This window comes from Plectropomus leopardus, chromosome 3, assembly GCF_008729295.1.
Source record: "Plectropomus leopardus isolate mb chromosome 3, YSFRI_Pleo_2.0, whole genome shotgun sequence".
In the NCBI taxonomy this organism is placed as follows: domain Eukaryota; kingdom Metazoa; phylum Chordata; class Actinopteri; order Perciformes; family Serranidae; genus Plectropomus; species Plectropomus leopardus.
Genome location: NC_056465.1, coordinates 34,590,394 through 34,610,617, shown reverse-complemented (window position 1 = coordinate 34,610,617; position 20,224 = coordinate 34,590,394). Strand labels below are relative to the sequence as shown.

Here is a 20,224-nt window from a genome sequence, read left to right as displayed (position 1 = left end):
AGCTGGATCCATCTCCACCCTTTTTATCCTCCTCTTAACAATACTCCGGATCCCGATAACCAATTATACCTCTTATGGCCTCTCAAATAACTTTAATCACTGATTAGGATTCCTTGTTCACAAAGAAGCTACTTAAAAGTAATTGCTCAATAAAGACAGGGGAAGTTGTCGTATTAAGTAGGTCTTCCTGCTGCTTCTCTCATTAGTGCTCACTTGGAGCTTTCAACTCCCTATTGTCACAAATGGAGCCGGCTTCATTCACGGCACAGAAGCCGCTCTCGCTCTGCCTCGTTCACACTGCTTTGACGTGACATGACGGCGTCAGCGCCGCGCAGATCTGCACGACACACAGTGCTCAACAGCTCAAACCCGTGTTGGTTTTTAGATTTATTCAGGAATAGGAGAAATACTGGGTGATGAAGGCAGAGATCGAGGGTTTGAGTCGGGGAGGGGGCGTTACATTAGGTTTGTATTTTTTAACCCTTTGAAACCCGAGCAAAATGGCTTGATTTCTGTCAAAATTATGGGAAGAGGGCAGTGAGTAACTTAAAAAACAACAACCCCAAAATAAAGAATTATTGTTAGTATAAATAAAAATTACCTAAAAATTAGGGAAAACAAACAAAGGGCGAAAATGAAAAACAAACAATAACACTAAAAAACAAAAACAAGGACATGGCCTGAAAAAAGTGCTTAGAAATTCTGTTAAATATTTTTGAATGTATAACTATGATTATTTATAAATGCAGCTTTTTGGACTTTTTTTCCCCTAACTTTTGTTTTTGTTTTTTTAACTAATTTTTCCCATCCACTAACTTCCTGATTGTGGAGCATTTCTTAACAAGTTGCTCTTTGCATTATTTCACAGGTTTTCATGAAAAGACTAATTTGTTTAGGGTTCAAAGTCGGATCAGGTTGTCTTTATTAAAGTTGTGTGGCAGGGTTATGTAGGCATTACTTTTTTCAGTGTTTTCGGTTGTTTTTGTGTCAGCACGAGGATCCTTCTCACAGTGTTATCATATGAACATGATTTTTTTTTTTTAAATGCAGAGTAAAAGACTTTACTGTCTTTTCCCTTGTTGTGCCATATCTGATGAAAAATGCTAAAATTAAGAATTAGATTTAAACTGACAAAACACAGTGGATTCACACTAAATGCCAAGCAAATTCTTCTCATTGTGTAACTCACCTTGCCACATTGCAAGTATTTTGCCTTTGGCCAATATTTGCCCGTAGCAAACTTGAGAAGGCAGTTAATGGCTGGACCAAGGACAAATGAAATTTTGTTTTTTAAACTTTTTTTTTTTTTTTTTTTTAAATGACTAACAAATCTACCTTTTACCTTCTATAGTCCACAAAACACTGCTGGAGGTTCACGGGGAAAAGGTGTGGCACTCATGTCTTAAACAATCAAAGCAAATGGTGACCAGGATTTAAACGTTTAAAAAAAAAACAGTAATAAAACCACAAAATGTCTCCAAACAACTCATCCGAAGTAATCCAAGTTACCTGAAGCCCCGACATGCCAAGTTGTTTTGAAAAAAGTCTCTAGTGTCGTGTTTTTAGCCTTGTTATAGCCTGCATCTTGCAGTGTAAATTCGGATGTAGATTTAATTGGGCTTGGGCTCAAAACTGCTGTGGTGGTTCGGGATAGGGTCGGCTTCAGAAAGAAACTCCGTGGATGCACGTAGCATCAGGCCTGATTTTTTTGGGGGGGCTCAACCAAAGTTTTGACTTTTCACATAAAATATCGCAGAAATAGCGTATCTGTCTGACCTTTGAATGAGGGTCACCATTTTCAGTTCCTACAGATCTTCACATTTTTAAAATTAAACTGATTTTTTTTCTCCAGATGTTGTGTCACAGACTCTCTGTAGTTCAGAGGAAAGAAGGTCCTCTTTTGATGGGGACAGAAAATAATTCTGGTAAAGGAAAGAGAAGTAGAAAAGCAGGGAGAAATCACAAAATACAAGTTTTTTTCAGTATGTAGATTTTTTTGTTCACCCATTTCGTAACACTTCAAACCAATGTTTTGGACAGTTCCTGTTATCTTTTTAAAATCTATTTAGATATTGAAACAGTTAGGAAATAAGTTGCATTTCTGTCCTCTTGCTTCACTCTCCCTATATCTCACTCTTATTTTTAGATCACCCTATAAGAAGAGTTATATAATTTTTGATTTTTCATGAGTTTTTATTTTTATTTCCTTTTTAACTTTTGTTTTCAATTCAGTTTAGTCAGATAAAGTTAGTTTCCAGGGTGGTATAATAATTTATTTTTTCTAATTAAAACGTTTTTGGTTTTAGTTTAGTTTCATTAGTTTAGTTAAAAAAGTGTTTGCAGATTTTGACTTTTTTGACTTGCTGAAATACCACTTTATGCGAGCATGAAAACTTTTTTGTGATAAATGGGAGTCATGTTTTTTCAAAATTGACATGTTTCCATTAAGCATATTATATTCACAATTTCAGTGTGCTCCAATTGAGGGTTAACAGAAACCCGCCTAGTGTAGCATCTATGCACAGATGTGCATGGTCATGGGCAGATGATGAGACCCTGGACGCAGATATGGACAGGGGCCCACCACCTCTTCTACACAGGAGTAAGACGCACAGACTTTGTGGTGATTTTGCATCTTTTTTCTTTTTCTTTTTTTGGCTCGTTGTGGTTGTTTCGTATCTTTTTGTGTATTTTTTGTGTCTCTTCCTGGTCTGTACGTGTTCATTTGACATTTGAAATTTTGCTAGTAAAGGCCAGAAGGGGGGCCCCGACACTTTGGGCCCCTGGTAGGCACATTCAGTACTCAATCCAAGTCTCTGGTGGCAGTTACCAAAGATGCAAAGCCAACATAAATGTAGGATTTAAAATCTTAAAAAATCTTTATGAGGAAGGAAATGCACTGTTAAATCTGACAAGTTGATCCTAAAATTTTCTGTTTACTTTAAATGTTAAGTTCAGTTGAAATTTATCTGTATTTACGTAATTTTGTGAAGGTTTTGCAACTTAAAAATGACAAGTGAAATGACCTTGTTGTTTGAAAGTGTTAGAAACTTCAGTGAAGTGAGTTAGTCTTTGCTTTAGTGAAGTTGCTAAAACTTAGAAAGATTGATTTAATTAAACTTGTCATCTTTAAGTCCCATCGACTTCACAGAATTAGGTAAATGTAACTACAGATTAAGTAGACTTTACAATTAGATTTTAAGTTAATATGAGTTAAGATTAATAGTTACATTTACTTACATTTTTTGAGGCGATCGGTTTCCGATCTGTAAAATCAACTTTTTTAGATGGCACAGTGTGCATTTAACATGTAAGTGTGACTTCAAGGACACACACGGTGCATTTCGGTGAGAAACACTGAATGCAAACATAACTTTTGTTTGTTTACAAGAAAACTCCACAGGGCGCCTTTGAGTTGCAGCTTTAATTGCTTTTTGCTGTGTGATAATTGTTCAGCCACAGCTATTTAAATGTGCGCATATGTGCAGTGTGAGTTGCTGTGTTGAAAGTGTGTGTTTGAGCTACTCTCTGGCTTTGGTGAGTTTCTGCAGCACTACAGAGACCGCTTCCCATTTTTTCAGATGAAGCCAATAAAATCATGATTATTATATGAATGAATGCTGCATTTAAATGACTCAGCGAGAGATCTGCTGGTCACCAGTGATTTTCAGAGTCAAATAACTCATTTTATTGAGGAATGTTACATTGTAGAGAAAAAGCTGCATGCCACATCATTTGAAAAAGGGCTTCTTTTAAGCAGCTGTTTCTTTGCTGACCGTGAATCAGCCACAAACAACTTCAAGGTTGAGTGCAGGCGTTTATGAGAGAAAATGGTTTTGCTTGGAAGGATTAAATGGAATAAAAACACCGACAGATGATTGTGTTTTACATTAGCACATTAACACATTTCACTCCCAAATGACTGGCATGATGACAGGTACTCGAAAAAATAAGGTTGGGCGGGGAAAATAACCAGAAAGATCCTTTCAGCAAAGAGACTTAATGACCTCTGTTCCCGCTCCAAGTCCTGCTTTCCACTGTTCTACATACAGAAAACCTCTTCAATAAAACATGCATCTCTGTAACACTTACAACTCGTGTGTTTCCTGAAATGAGAAATCCAAAACCTCTTTGATGTTCGAGAAAAACGTACATGAAACTTAATGTTTTAATTCTCTGTAAGCCACAAGTTACAAGCGACTTATATTTGGCAAAAAGGGGATCGGTGGCGGAGCGCGGAGGGGAGGGAGGACCGGGGCCGAGGCGTGTTGTCGAGCAGCATATTTTATTTTCTCTCCCAGAGGTTTTAGAGGAGCTGTTGCACTCTGGAGTTTTAGCGGAGGTCACAAGGTTATTATATAAACAATTCACATGGAGGCCCTCAAGCACCCAGAGGGAATGTTTAATGCAATGCTCACAATTTCTGAAACGTTATAATGCTCAAGACGCAGACATGTGTCCGATTTTAACCATGCTGCATTATCTCTCTGTCTTCCTTCCTTTTTTTTTTTCATCCTTTCGGCTGTTTTGTCGAGGCGACTGAAAACCACGCTTAATTAATTTGGTCAGCTGCCTTGGATAAACTACATTGATGACATCAATTAGATTCTAATGAAAACAGATAAAAGCCATGGAAAGCAAATGGAATTTCTGAACAGGACTCATCAAAGTCTCAGCGTTGGAACAAATTCCCATTACGTCTCATAAAAGCCTTTAATTTGCAAAGCTCATGTCTGGTTTGGTACTTAGAAGTACATGGTCAAATGATTCAGTCTTAAGTCCTGTGCCAAGAGAAGCCAAATCAGAATTTAATTTGGCACGTAGCTCCTTATCCTGTCTGAAACATGTGGTTGGATGCAATCCTTGGATTAGCGCAGACTTTAGAACTACAAATTTGGCTTGTTTCTCCTCCGCTGGCAGAACAAACACCTAGGCTAACCCATTTCTAACACGACATTTACATTTTCAATCTCCGCAGGAAGAAAAAAAACCAAAAAACACATGCTTGCTCCAGATTAGTACTTCTTAGTTAACCAAATTACTACAATTATGTGTGTCAGTCCATTGACGTGTGATGACGAAGCTCCATTTTTTTGTCTCTTTCACTCTCTCTCCCTCCTTTGTAATAACAGTTCAACCTCTTTCCAACATCTGATTTGATTTTGCAGTTCAAACAATTTGTGATGAATCATCCAAACTTCTCAGCACGTTGCATAGATGCTGGTTTTTAAGAATTATATCTTTCAAATGATTTATTTAGAAATATGGGTATCTAGATTAAGATATTCTCAGTGACTAAAGTTTCTTAAATGCTGTGTCATGTCACAGTAATCAGTCTGATTCTTGAGTGTTTGCATGACCTGAAAGTCACTATTACTTGTCGGCAATGCAGCTCCGTTACACTAAATGAAATTATGCGTTGCAGCTATAAAACTACAGATGAATTTTAGCAATTGTGCTAATTCCAGCGTATTTACATTGATGCTTACTGCTGATATGTTGATTAATGTGCACTGTCCTAACTCAGTAAACTGAATAAATAAAATAAACACAATAACCTCAATTTCAAATATCTATGCAAAACAGAGAGGACAGACTACTAACAATAACTGATATTAAAATTAAACACATTTTTTTGCCACTTTGTGCAGAAACATAACAGCAAAACATATTTTCACTAATCAAGTTGATATGTTGGCAAACACTTTTTTTATTGACACATCCAGCTGACACAGAGCAGCACTAGTGTTCGTTTGGAGTTATTTCTCTATTTCACCTGATGAATTTAAGTCCAATATTTGCTTATTTTTGCTCCATTTTTGGTTTCTACCAAATTCTGAGAGAAATGTCTTGTCTCTTTAGCATCTAAATGCTCCAATATGTTCTCTGGCAATTGGATAACTTTGTCTTTGTCCTTTATTTTAGATATTTAAGAATTGAAAGCAGCACAAAAAACAGTGAGCTTAAAGGAATACTTCAGCCTCTAAATGACCGGGCACAGCCTCTCGGCCGTGCTGAGACTCTTTACTGACATGTTTTAGTAAAGGTGCATGTGTTTGGGAAGTATTTAGCATATGACTGTATAAGTAAAGCTTGTATTATAATGCACGAGTTGTGTGAGAGTTAGTAAACAGATGTTTTAATAGTTTTTTTGTTGTTGAAGGCTGACAGTGTTTACTTAGGTTCCTGAAATATTTGGCCTTTTTTTGTTATTCTTCATTCACTGTGGAGGTACGTGAGAAAAATGTTTTTCTCATGAATTCAGTGTAACAAGGGATATGAGTAACTCAGTTGAGTAACTGATTTACAGATGGTTATTTAGGGGTTAAAGTATTTTTGTAACGTGGCTAAAACGCTTCTTACAGCTGAGAAGAGCTGCAGAGTTCAGTGATATTTTAATGCAGGTTCAGTACTATGAGAGAACCCTGTTTTATTTGCTAAAAATATTGATCATAGCAGCTTTATCTTGTGTATTAAGCTACAATAGTGAAGCAATTGCATCTCATTGGTAGATAACATCATACAAACTATTTTTAAGAACACTTTATAACACTTCACCCATCACAATATCCTCTTCATCTTTTGTTGCTTCCTCAAATACAAATGGACCCTGTTTACAATGAAGTGCTCAGCATATTACACAATTTGACACAGTCAGTTTCATGTGCATGTTTTTTTTTGAATGGATGGATGTGGTTTCACAGAGATGTGTGTGCACATTGTCCACATGTCAGCATAAAAGAAGTCAGGCTCATCCATTCATACATTTATACACAGTCACCTCAGTTAACTGTGTAATCTCCTTTCAGCGCTGACCATGGAGAGCGTCACGTGAACTCTCTGCTGTCCACCTATGTCTCTGATGAGGCTGAAGGAGTTTATATAATGCACTTAACCCTTTGAAACCTGAGCAAACCGACTTGAATTCTTTCAAAAACACAGGAAGAAGGCAAAGAGAAAAGATCCAAAAATTATCAAGATATTAGTTAAAAAAAAGAGCACAAGAAAATTACCTGAAAAAGTTTGAAAAAAAGAAAAAATAAATAAAAATCAAGGAAATAACCTGAAAAAAAAGGGAAAAAAATTCTCCAACATAATTTTAGGTATGTAATTATGATCATTGTAAATATATGTTTTCCCTAGCTTTTTGATTTAAACTTTTCTAAATCTACTAATTTTTGTAATCTGTGAATCATTTTTGAAAAGTTGCTCATATCCTTTTTTCCTGTTTTCCATGGGTTAATGCTTAGATTTGTACCCTGCTTTTCTTAAACTTTTGTTAAAAACATTTTTGGCATGTGTTTAATCTATTTTAGCACCCAGAATGTTAATAAAATGATAAAAATATGATGTGTTAATTCAATGATGAGTCTGTTCTGTTACAATTGTGACCGTTTGAATGTAGGAAAAAAAAGAGGAAGTATTTAATGAGCTGTTTTTGTTTCTCTTGGTGTGTTTGTGTCTTTGCATGTGCGTCCATCCCAGCGGACTACCCTCCCCCTCCACCACCTGCCGAGGACTCAACCGGTTTCCCACCGTCCTCTGGCTCTTTCCTTCCTCCTCCACCGGAGAACTCGTACGATTGTCAGGTGAGAGAAAGTGTTGTTGCATTACATTTTCTTGGTTGTCAGTAACTGTCGAAGAGTCGGCACAGAAAGCAAAGACAGCCCCGAGCTCTCCGCTGAGTTCATGCACAGAGTCCAACAACTCTGTCTGTCCATTTGAGTTGCAGCCAACTGCAGAAGCGTCCAGCTCCAGATGTTTCCTGGAGCCAGCCACCCTAACGCAAGGACCCACACACTAACACACTTTCTTCAGTTCTCAGAGCTCTTAAAGCAGGAAGGATAGAAGGCTGACACCTATTGGTGGAGGCCGGACGCTCATCTCTGCTTTGCTGGTCATAATACCCACAGGCATTCGTCCCTCCCGGGATATCTGGCCTCTGACACTCTCAGCACTTGACCTCTGCTGCAAAAATCTTCCAAGTGCTTCTCATTCCTTTGTTCAGCGTCCCTCTTCAGGCCCCTCATTTGATCTGTTCAGTTGCTTATCCTAAATTAATGCTTTCTTTGTAAATTTGGAGACAGAATGTTACATAATTTAAATAAGTTATGCAACACGTGTAAATTCGCCGCTCCTCCCACACAAACTGTATACACAGAACGGCATAAGGATGCATCCAGGGGATTAGCAGCATGTGTCTGTTTATGTGGCGTTACGACCTTAACCCTTTGGAACCTGGATCACTTTTCTTGGGCTGTGCTCAGATGCCTTTTCACAAGTATTTAAAGCATTAAAGGTTTAAACCATAAGCATTTTTTTTTAGATTTCCTAAGGAAACATAGCATGAAGCATCCTAACAACAATGTCCCACAAACTGCAAGAAATTAGCAGATTCTGATAATTATTTAAAATAAGATAGCAAAAAAATCCAATAAGCTAAATTATTAATCCTATATTTAAAATAATGTTACAGAATTATTTTAAGTACATTTCCAGTCATTTCCTTGTTTGTTTTTGTTTTTTTTCCCCCTTAATTTCCTTAAAGTCACAGATATTTTTATTTTTAGTATATGTGCATCGATGCATCGTGCATCGAAAGAAAAAACTTTTAATAATAATTCTGTATCCCCTCTCTAAATTCAGAGGTTTATACGGGTCCATGAATGCAGCACAGACAGAGCTCGTCATGCAGTTTGTGTCTCTACTGGTGGATAATTGTTCTGTTGATTCAGTCCATTCAGAGCTGATCACATCAGATCGATAGATGAGAGGAGCAGCTGCTGCGAGTGGATGCAAACTTTTAGGCCCGGCAGAGTGAGCAGTTAAGGTTTTTGTTTAGTGGGCCTGACATACTTTTGCTCCATCTGTGCCCAGCTTATGCTCGGCGCTCTAAGTGTGGTGCAATGAATAACCGGTATTTATATTTCAACAGCGCTCCTAATGAACAATCCAAGATAGAAAATCTATTTGTGGTGGCAGATGTTTTAATCATGGCAGGCTGCCACAAATAAATGAATGTGTGGGAAACCTTGAAAAAAATGTCAAATTTCTTTTACCACCCTGAGTGGTTTAGATGGTTAACCACACTTTCCATCACAGAGCTTGTCACCCCATTGGTGTGCATTATGTATAAATATAGTTGTGGTTTCAATTTTCAAACATTTTGACCTAAAAAAGATCAAAGTAGGATCGAAATGTTGTCTTCATTAAACTTGTGTGGCACGGAGTAAGTCTTAGGATTTCCCACACATTCAGTTATTTGTAGCAGGCCGCCACAACTAAATCATCCGCTGCCACAAATAGATTTTTGGAGCTGGACTGTTAATGAGGAGCTCTATAGGAATATTATATACCGTCTTGCGGTTCATAACACACTTGGAGCAGAGGCGACGCAGCAGAACGTCAGGCACATTAAAAGTGAAAATTACCGTTCGTTCTCCTGGGTTTAAAACTTTGTTATCACTTACAAACATCTGCAAACAGCTCCTCTCATACATTCATGTGATCTGATCAGCTGTGAGTGTATTGACAGATCAATTATCCACCCTGCAAATGACAAACTGCTGCTGAGGAAAAAAGAAGTCATGGAAAGTCAGCCTGCTGTGCTGCATTCACAGATCCGCTGGATTTTAGAGTGACGACATAGAGTGATATGTTACATGATAATGTTTAAAATAAATAAGTCCACTTACTTTTTCCCTCAGACAAATTACATCTGCCATGTTTTTACCAGAGACTCGCCAGTCTCAATTTTATAATCAATCACGTGATCACGACCTAGTTTATAGTCATTTTAATGGAGTTTGGCCTCAGGTCATATGACTCGGACTGCAATCAGACTCAAAACACATATTTTATGACTTTAAGACTCGATTAGACAACATAAAAAAAGACATGCTTAACAAAACAAGTTAAAATTCTCCAAATTATCCTAATGATCTTTAATGTGAATGGCCAGTAGCAGTACTTACCAATAGCCAGGTGCCCAGATGTTCATTGTAGGCTTTGCTTGCTGTAATCACTCCTCCTGTTCGTATTGACCATTAAAATATTTGTTTCAATGCACCTTCAGCATCAGTGATGGAAGACAAAATCCACTGTCCATGTTTGTGCAAAAATATTTCCAAAAGTTCATCTGAAGCTAATATGAGGTTTCAGCGTTACTGAAATCATGGAATATCTTTCAGTTATCGTCTGTAGCACAAAATTTCCCCTCTGCTGCCGCTCAGTACCAAAATAAACAGAGGAAACACAAAGAGTGAATTTTGTACTGGAAAGACTGAATTTGAAAAATCAGCCTGCGGAGGCATCACATGAGCTTCAGCTGAATTTTGTCCCGTATTTTTGCACAAAACAAGGACTGGGGATTTTTCCTCCAATCGTTTACACCAGAAGAAAGTTAGGAAGGTCTCGTTTTGTGGCCGTACATTAAATATACAACATAAGGGTGTCTGTATATTGATTTAAAGGAATAATTCACCCACAAAATGACCGTTTGTATTTCAATTTCTCGTCCTGTGTTGAATTTGTAAAGAAACCTTTTTTTTTTGCATGCCTCCTTGTTAAACAAAGAATCCAAAAACTGCAGAAAATTCTGTTTTGGTTAGAAGAAAATGAATGATGCCGGTAGTAAATAGAAAAAGCGTCATTATATTTGTTATCATGTACATTTAATATACATGGTGGCCGTCTTGTTCTTCTCATGAACTGAGCATAACTGCCTAATTTTCATAGTATGTGTTTTCTAAATTGTTTATTTAGCTTAAAGGATACATTCACATTTTTTCAAGTTCAGCCTAAAGGAATACTGAATCCACAAAATGACAGTTTTTATTATAAACTTTGCACACTGTTACACTGAATACGTGAAGAAAAGACAGGGGTCTGCATTTAACAGCAAAACTATATGAAAACATCTGTTTACCAACACTCACATAACTCATGCAGTGTAATCCAAAGTCTCATATAACCAGCTTTATGATTCATACTTTCCAAAAAGTAGCTGTTTTCAATGGAGGACTGAATGGAAAGTGAAGCTGATCAATGCCGTTTGTCAGACTCTGCTGGGCTACATCTGCTTCGATCAGTTAGCTTTTTGGTGTTATCTTGTGATTTTGATGTTTTGAAAGTTTTAGTTTGGGTTCACCAAAGTCACATGATAACAAAAAACTATCTAACTTGACGGAGGCAGTCACAGAGCAGCAGCTCCCGCCTTCACGGAGAAAATGACTGTTTTTTCATGGTGTTTGGCTTAATAAAGAGCACTAATAGTTTTTACTTAAGTACAGTTCCTAATCAAAGAGAGAGCTTTTTTTTCTTGCACAAAACAGAGAATTCAAAAAGGGAGAAATATTCTTCATGAATTGAATTTAAAACTATTTAAAACACATCAGCACACACTCTCATGCACGGCAGAGCGGCGTGCCTGATACACTTGTTTATGGCCGTGTTTTAAATAGTACGTTAACTAAATGCATGTGTTTGGGAAGAACTGAGCATCCACCTGGATAAATGAAACTTATACTGCACGTGTTGTGTATGAGTTGTGAGCGAATGTTTTGATACAGTTTTGAAGTTGTTGTTAAATGCCAACAAGGTTTACTTAAATTCCTGAAAAATGTTTAAAAAATTGTGAACCCCTAAAACTCTAATTTATTAAAAACAATCTAAATTTAGTTTACATAGAAGGAATACAAGAAAAATGTTTTCTTCACAAATTCAACATGGGGCGAGTAACTGATGTACAAATACTCTTTTGAGGATAAATATTCCTTAAATGTGGACTTGAAAGAAAAAGTGAATATATCCTTTAAATTATCCTTAAAACAATCTAAAAACACATTATATGTTTTTTATTAGCTCGTGAAAAGCTGCCTTTTTTCCATAAGATAGTTCCGATGTTTATATACAAAGTGGTCATGATAACAAATAAAATTGGGCAAGCACTACAGTTAGTGTCTTTCCCTGTTTACTGCTGCCATCGTTCCTTTTCCTCTGAACAGTGTCGACAGCAGAAGTAAGAGATATCTGAAGCCTGAAATTAAGTGTCTAATTAGTTTTAAAAGTTCTTTGGTTTTTTCATCTCCGACTTTTCTTCTATAATATTGGCTGTAGAATCACCCTGGCCACGCAACTTAATTCCTTAATACACCACTGGTATCTTAATTATGTGTCCTGTAGCCAGAGCAGAAGTCTTTGACTGCAGGCGCCGTTCAGAAAAAGGGATAGATATCAATCAAAATGTCTTTGTATCTTGTTCTCCGTGCCTCTGTGGAGAAATTATACACACTGAATGAATAAATCAGTGATTAAATGGTATTTCCTCCGAAAAAAAGGCAGAAATGTTCTCTTGTCTTCATCACCCGGAGTGAAAGAGATGTCTGGATTGCGACACGTTAACGCCAAAGCCTTTTCGCAGGAGAGAGGAAAGACAAAAGCAGCTAGTTCTCATCATGGCTGTTGTCCGCATTACCGAGCCCTACACGGCAAATTCCAACACATCACAAAGACGGCAATGTTTCCTTTCATCCTCCTCGTTATCCCCGTTAAATAAGTTTGCCTGTTTTTTTTTTCTTTTGTTGATTTGAGACAAGCCATTAGTGTTTTGCTTTGTTTACCCCCGCTCGTGATTGCCTTAGATGTTTTTAAGCAGCAGCTCTGCTCCAAATGGAGGCAAGCCCTGCCTGTAATAGATTGTGACAGGTAATCCAAACACATAACATTAGAATAAGAAGCAGTCACTGATCCAGCCAACTCAAAAAGCCCCCGCAGGCAATTGCAAGAAGTCTTCTTGCAGTTGCAGCATAGTTCAGAAGACTAAAAATACATCTGTCGTTCCATGGAGAAATTCCCGGGAATTTTGCAGAAAACTGAGTGTCACTAACGGTCAGATCATATTAGCTACTTTCCAGATTTTGGTGCAACATTTTTGTTGTATTTTGGGTCTTTTTTTTCTTATATTATGAGGTAGTGTTTTCTCTGAGGTGACAATGTAGATGAATAAATCAGCCAGGTCTCAGACTGCTGGAGTCATCCTGAAACTGACACTTTCAAGATTCCTCTGATAATAAACTGGTTAAATAAAAATCAGAGCGATTCTTATCATCTTTTATCGAGAGCATGTTTAAAATATGGAATAAAAAAAATGTCAGACTTAAATTCTAAATAAAAAAAATGACCTTTTTGTTTGAAATACTGCTGGATGAGATTTTGATGAATAATGCATGAAGAATGAGATACTGTAAATCCAAGTGTGCTGAAAAGCAGGAGGTGAATAGTGCACTGCTTTATGAAAGTTGTCTCTCAGACAATACATTGCTTCTTATTTCTCTCCGCATTTCTCTGAGAGAAGTCTCTGCTATTGATGTGTGGCTTTCAAAAGGATTGTCTGAGGTCAAGGTGAAACATGAACTCACAAGCTGTAATCCAAAGTGTAAGAAGGGTGGAAAAAAAGCAGGAGCGAGTGTCTCCGAGCAGCACAGAGGCAGAATTACTCCTCATTGATGATTATCTGTCCTTAACTTTTCAGCGCAGCTACACAAAATAACTTAACCAAGAGTCATTACAGGCTGTTGTGGTGGGTTTGCTCACTGTAACTCGACATACTGCATTTGTGATCTCACAGATGAAAGGACCAGAGAAGACGCTGGAGGAGAGACGCTCAAGTCTGGATGCCGAGATCGACTCCCTCACCAGCATCCTGGCAGACCTGGAGAGCAGCTCGCCCTACAAGCCACGGATCACACAAGTATGATACAAACACAACTTCACACCTGAGCACACAAAAACAAGCACTGACACCCCGTAACCAAGTACAGTTACTCATGCACTGTGTGTAAGAGTATAATTTTAAGGTTCTTGATCTCTCTAGTATTTACATTTTCTTGTACTTTACAGTTTTCAGAGGGAAACTTTTCCCTCTCTGTGTTCATCTGACAGCTTTCTCTGGTGATTTTTCATATTTAAAATCCATTACACCAATTTAAGACGAAGTTTAACCCTTAGAGCCCACTTTATTACACCCTCGTATCGCTGTGTGCACAAAATGTGCCTTTCAAAATCATTTTTTAAAGAATATTGTACATTATTATTATCTTCTTCTTTCATTGAGCTATTTTTATTTTACCTACATCTGTCATGATCATAAATATCAAATATTCTTTTTTTTCATATTGCCACTATGTTTTTAGATTCAAACAAATATATACTATATTTTCAGTGTACTACATGCAAAGTAGATTTTTTGGGGGATTATCACAGCCTAGGATATATCAGTGATTAGCAGCAACATTGATTTTTATACATTATTATTTTTTGTGCAGCGTCAAATACTCGCACTCTCACCGCTCTGCACTTTTCAAAATCAGGCTTTTAAAAAATATTTTACATTAATATAATTTTATTGAGTTTAATGAGGGTTTTTTTTTAACCATCATCAGTCCTAATGGTAAATATCAAATATTCATTAATTACCAGAATATTAACCCTTTAAATGCCAGGTTTTTGTCATGATGCCTCTATGTTTTTAAATTTAAAAAAAAAACAACAAATAATGAATTATTTTCAATCTAATACGTGCAAAGCAGATTTATTTTTTTGTTTATCACAACCTGGGAAGGTAAAAACAATTGTAAAAATGACACCATTGGGTGGAAAATAGAAAATATGATCAATTCCAAGGCAAAAGCCCAGAATGGCACCTCGAAATATTACAGTGCACGTTTTTATGCTCTGATGGCTGTGGGATCAAATATTGCAGTTTGAATGGGTTTCTATGGCACATTTTTTTGGTCTTCTCAGTATGAATGTAACAATTTTGTTTCCACCGTTTATTTGATACAACTGAAAACAAGCGTTACACTGTTTCCTGCAGGATTCAGGCCCATATGTTGCATCTTTTAAAGATGTTTTGCAGTAACGACAAATTGAGTCTTGACCTATATCATTAGTTGATATTAAACGATATTAAGAGCAACTTCAAAAAGTCAAAGCCTTGGGCAGTTCACTAAATTGTTTGACACACAATAAATGTAGGACAGGCGGATAAAAAAACCTAACCAATTGTGTTTGGAGCAGAAAGGCTCAGAGGGGCTTTTTACACCATGCAGATCATGTCTCTGGTGAGATATTCGAGCAATAATGGAATACCTGAAAGGTTGTGGCTTTCACCGGAGAACTATATTTAAGTCCAAATGTTCTTAAAAGTATTCACTTTTTATCCAGCGGCTTATTTACTGTGTAGTTAGCATGTCTACATGTTGTCTGTTTTATTTATTTATTAAAGGATGCATATGTAAGACTGAAAACAGGGTTAAGATGATGAATTATTGAAAGAGCTTTTCATTTAGCTACAGATGAGGCTCTGCGCCCTCATACAAGATGTACATATTTGCCCTCGCTGACCTATTATGTCAGTGCATGTGAGATAGTGACTTTAAAGGAGCGGGGCGGCCAGTGTACAGCGGCTGTGTCCTCACTGCAGCAGCCGCGGGTTTGATTCCAACCTCGGCCCTTTGCTGCATGTTATCCCCTCTCTCTTTCCTCCTTTTATTCTATAGCTGTTCTATGTAAAAAAAAGCCAAAAAAAGAAACTTAAAACAAAACAAAACAGATGAGTCTTAAAAAATAAAATAAAAAAATAGATAAAATTAAAAAAATGAAAAAATAAAATGAAAATAAAATTAAAAATAATTAAAACAAGATGAAAATAAATCAAAACAAATTAATTTACTTTTTTAAAGAAGAGCATTAAAAAATTTAGAACAGCAAACAACTCTTTTCTCTGTAAAGATATAGTGGAGTCATGCTGTCTTGGGCAGAAAATGAAGTCATGCTTCCGCTCTGTGCGTTGTGATCTGTCAGCTTCTCTTGTTTTGGGTTTTTTTCTGTGATAGACGGGTCGACTGCATCTGCATGTTAACAGTAACAATTAACTGTATGATTTCCGCCTGTTACTTCCGCTGGCAGGACTTCAGTTTAGCCCGTCACCAGCATGAATGGTGGTCTAAAAAAATGTAATCTTGTGGCTCTTTTAAACGCCCCAAATGTTATCCACGAGTCGTTTATTGGGGGTTTTGATGCTCACAAAAACTATTTACGGATTTACGGACATCTCTTCCCTGATGTGAGTCAATGGGGGAAAAGTCTTTCTGGGCCAGGCGGTGAAATTCCACTTTAGGCCAACATGTAAAGTTTGCATCAGAGCCTGCCGCACTTCCTGGGGTCTTCCTGGGGCACTCTCGGCCGCCATGAGTCTTTAGCACGCGTGCGCTATGGGCCAGTAGATCCGGGTGTTTTACACTTCTGCATCCGGAAAAGAGCTTTTTCTGCGTCATGCGCCAATGAGCAGCTCTCATAGGAATGAACGGGGCCCCGCCCCCATGGCTGTATCCACACATGTACAATACGTCCATGATGGAGAGAGCCAGCTGACCAATCAGAGCAGACTGGGCTTCTCAGGAGGCGGGACATAAGCTCAGACTATTTCAGGCATGTGTCATTAGACACATGATGTCCAGCATGTAAACCTATTCTAGTAAAATACAATATATGAAATACAAAATACAAATATGATCCCAAAAATGAGCAAAAAAGGACCTTTTTAAGAAAGACAAACAAGCTGCAGCATTTTTCCCCTATAGCAGAATGACAGTGTCAGACCTTTCTCTAGCGCTGACACAGCACTGTCCAGATAGCTCTGGCTCCATGAGACATCTATGAAAATACTCATTTTCCAGACTAAAAGAACGCACATGTAAGATGTTAGGTTTGTAGAAAATGAAACATGGTAATTTTAGGGAAGTGTGCAGTGTGACAAAGACAGACAAAAGACTGCTGGTTAGTGTGCCTTTGGTTTCGTGACTCCTGGCTTACTGGTTTAGAGGGAGTAAACTGGGTGAACGACACACAAAGGGAGAATTATTGCACCACACAGGGGAAACATCGCGGACACAGAGTGAAAAGAAATGAGCTGTGTGGTTCTGAAATGATACACGGTGAAGACAAGTATGTAAAATATGAGTTGGTGATTTCTAGTATGTTTAGTGTTGTGGTAAGTCAGTGTGCTCACGGGTGCTGGTGTTAAATGAGATACTGTAATAACATAACATTATATGCTCATAAAATATGGTGAAATACATTCCTGACCAGTCAAATAGACATTTAACAGTTTGTAGACGAGTACAGACGTTGTATTATGGGGTCGACCGTCTGCAAAAACCAGCTGGCCATAGATGTCTCAGGCGTTGATAGAAATCTTGATAATGTTGCTGTGACCGTACAGGATTAAACAAAGGTCAAACACCAGTCACTGTTTTTGCTTCTGCTGCTCTGTTTTGACTCATGAATTCGCTAATTTGTCTGAAACTTTTTGGCTAATCAACTTTTATTTGGTCGACATTTTTCAAAGGAGTAGTTTGATAGATTGATGTAAATGTTTATTATTTTTTAAAGAATTTTCTTGGGGGACAGTCAAGAAAAGCCCAACACATAACTCCCAATAAAACCACAGGTTGTTGTTTTTACACTGTACAGATTAATCAAATGACAAATATTATACTAAGCTAAGGCGAAGTCCACACATACTGAGGTATTTCTGAAAATGGGTTATTTGCTCTTTAATTCTCAAAAAAAAAAAAATCCTGTCCACACAAACACTGTTTTAAAATAGATTTCTGTCCAAATTAAAATTTAAAAGCGCGGTTAAAGTACTGTTTTATTTTGTCATGTGAAAACCAGTTTTCATTTACATTGATGGCCCGGCCAAGAGGAAGTTGATACAATAAAAATGTGAAAAAAAATGAAATGAAATAAAAACATATTTTTGCTAGTGCAATAATAACAATATTAGACAAAATCGAATCATTACAACATGGACATGTTATACAACAATGAGGATTTATGTACAAAGAGAAGCAAATTCAAAAACAGGTGCAGTGATTAGAAACAACAAGCAGTGATATAATCTTAGCAATAAAGCAATAAAATCTAAATCAATCTAAAGCATTAAAAGAAGAACATGTTGGCAAATCAGTAGCCTAAAAAAACATTCCCGGAAGGCTACCTTATGTAGCAGAGACGTCTGTAGCGCATTTTGGCTCCTCTGGTCCTCGCCATACAAGAGTCACAGCACATATATGTGGAAACGTGTACATTTCTTTTAGCGAGGAATGAACCAGCACTGCATATTTTGGTCACGCCTGTCATTGCATGAAATGTTGTGATGCCTCACAAAGAAGATAGTGGTGCAAACTCTGAGATTATAAACCCAAAATTTCCCTGCCTGCAGATTAACACTGAAAACAGAGTTTGTGAGCATCACCACCCAGGATGCAGTTCTGCAAAAGGTCCATTTTCAGTTACCTAAAACAGTTTTCACATGGACAAAAGGCCAAAACATAAAGATAAAGCTACTTTAAAAAAAAAAATAAACGTGTGGACAAGGCTTAAAACAGCTGGATTACGGTGATCTGTTGTGCATGAATGCATCTGCACAGGTATGTTAGATACTGCATATCATAGTGGACTGAGATTTGTCACAAATTGTAAAGCTTTCTCATTACTCTACACTTTATTCCAGAGCTGGTTGGCCATCTTTGACCTTTTGGAGACTCAGTCACTCATACTTGTTCATTTATAAAGCCTTACTGAGTAAAATAACTTCATACATTTGCAGTTCGATTGAACAGAGATCTGACTAGTTTTAGTCCGTTCCTTGTGCACAGACTGAGCTGGGAAAGAAAGCTGTTATGTGCTCTGTATTTCTCACTTTGTCTAGCCTCCAAAAGAATTTGAAACTAAGAGATCCGGTTTCTCTGCCTGATTTTAAGTACGAGGGTGAATGACTCGGTTGGTACTTGTCATTGTGTGTAGGTGTTTAAATATTTCCACGTTTACTGTATATCTTTTCTGCTATTATTGTAGTTGTTATCTGTAACTTTTTTTTGCTTCTGTTTTGGCCATGTCTCCCTTAAAAAAAGAGATTACTAATCTCAACGGGATTTACCTGGTCAAATAAAAACACACAGACATGAGAATGATATTAATCTTCTCATCTATTTGTTGCATGAAAGAGAATAAATGTGTGTTTTCCAAAATGTGAAACTATCCCTTTAAAAGTTGGAAAAACAAAACACACTGAATTTGTTTTGTGCAAAGCTGCAGTTTTCTTCATACTGCTGGCTGTTAGTGCTACAAGGTTATGATTTTCACACTGTATGATGAAAACATACATACTGAAAATGCACAGAAGCCGTCATATATACATATACACAGAAGTACAAACACTTTTTTAGGGACTGGTGACTGAAACGCATGGCTTTTTTTTTCCTAAATAAAATATAATGTAAGTGCACACCTGTGTTGGGTTGGAAACGTGCGGTATATATCAGAGCAGGAGTCTGAAAGCTTTTGTCAACATGACTTGAAAAATTGATGTGCACCTGTACAGCTCTGTGAGAGCCCGGCTTGCGAACAGTCATACTAACTAATGTATGGCTGTCGTGGTGCTTTTACCTGTCAGGGTCAAAGTCGCTGCACGTTTATTTTTATCACAACCTGCTGCAAGCTTTTTGAGTTACGGGTGAGAAGCCACACCACCTGTGTCTCAGCAGAGTACGCATACATGCTATGACATGTATTAATCATGAAATGTTATGTATCAGACATTTTGTTGACTTAACCCTGTTTTTGCAGTCTGAGACAGCAGCTCGGTGCCGTCACGGTGCCCTTTTACTGTCACTGTGTCTTCCATCTGAGAGCTTTTTGCACATGGAAAAGAGCTCCATTTGATTTTTTTTTTCAGTGTTATGAGCATATGCACACACACACAAACACACACACACACACACACACACACACGCTGTTATTCTCCTCAGCTGATGCTGATTCTAGCTGATTAACTCAGGTTGACCTTTTCTCCTACCCAGCTGCTCCTGTCAGTCCATGCCCGAATTCTTTCAATGCATTATTCTACAACATAACACTGGTCTGTGTCATGGGCCAGGTTTTCTGCTCCAGCATTGGCTCAACTGCTGCACAGTAATCTTCCGCTTGTATAAGCAAAGAGTAACGAGCGGTCTTGATTTAGAGCTTTTCTGCGCGCAAGCAATTACAGAGCCAGCTCTCCAAAATCAATAGGCCACCCCGCGCTCTCCCTCTCAAGCTTCTGGGAGAGGAATCTTCCTCTCCACGTTAAATTTGGACTCGGCGAGGGGACCTTATG

The 20,224-nt window shown here is 37.6% G+C and overlaps 1 protein-coding gene across 1 annotated transcript in view; it reads left to right on the top strand.

Moving 5' to 3' along the window:
- The window catches only part of LOC121940998 (LIM domain containing preferred translocation partner in lipoma), a 185,512-nt gene that overhangs the window by 77,702 nt on the left and 87,586 nt on the right, over positions 1 to 20,224 (top strand). The window contains 2 exon segments of the mRNA XM_042483690.1: positions 7,486 to 7,589; positions 13,628 to 13,750. Coding sequence (XP_042339624.1) covers positions 7,486 to 7,589; positions 13,628 to 13,750 — 227 coding nt within the window.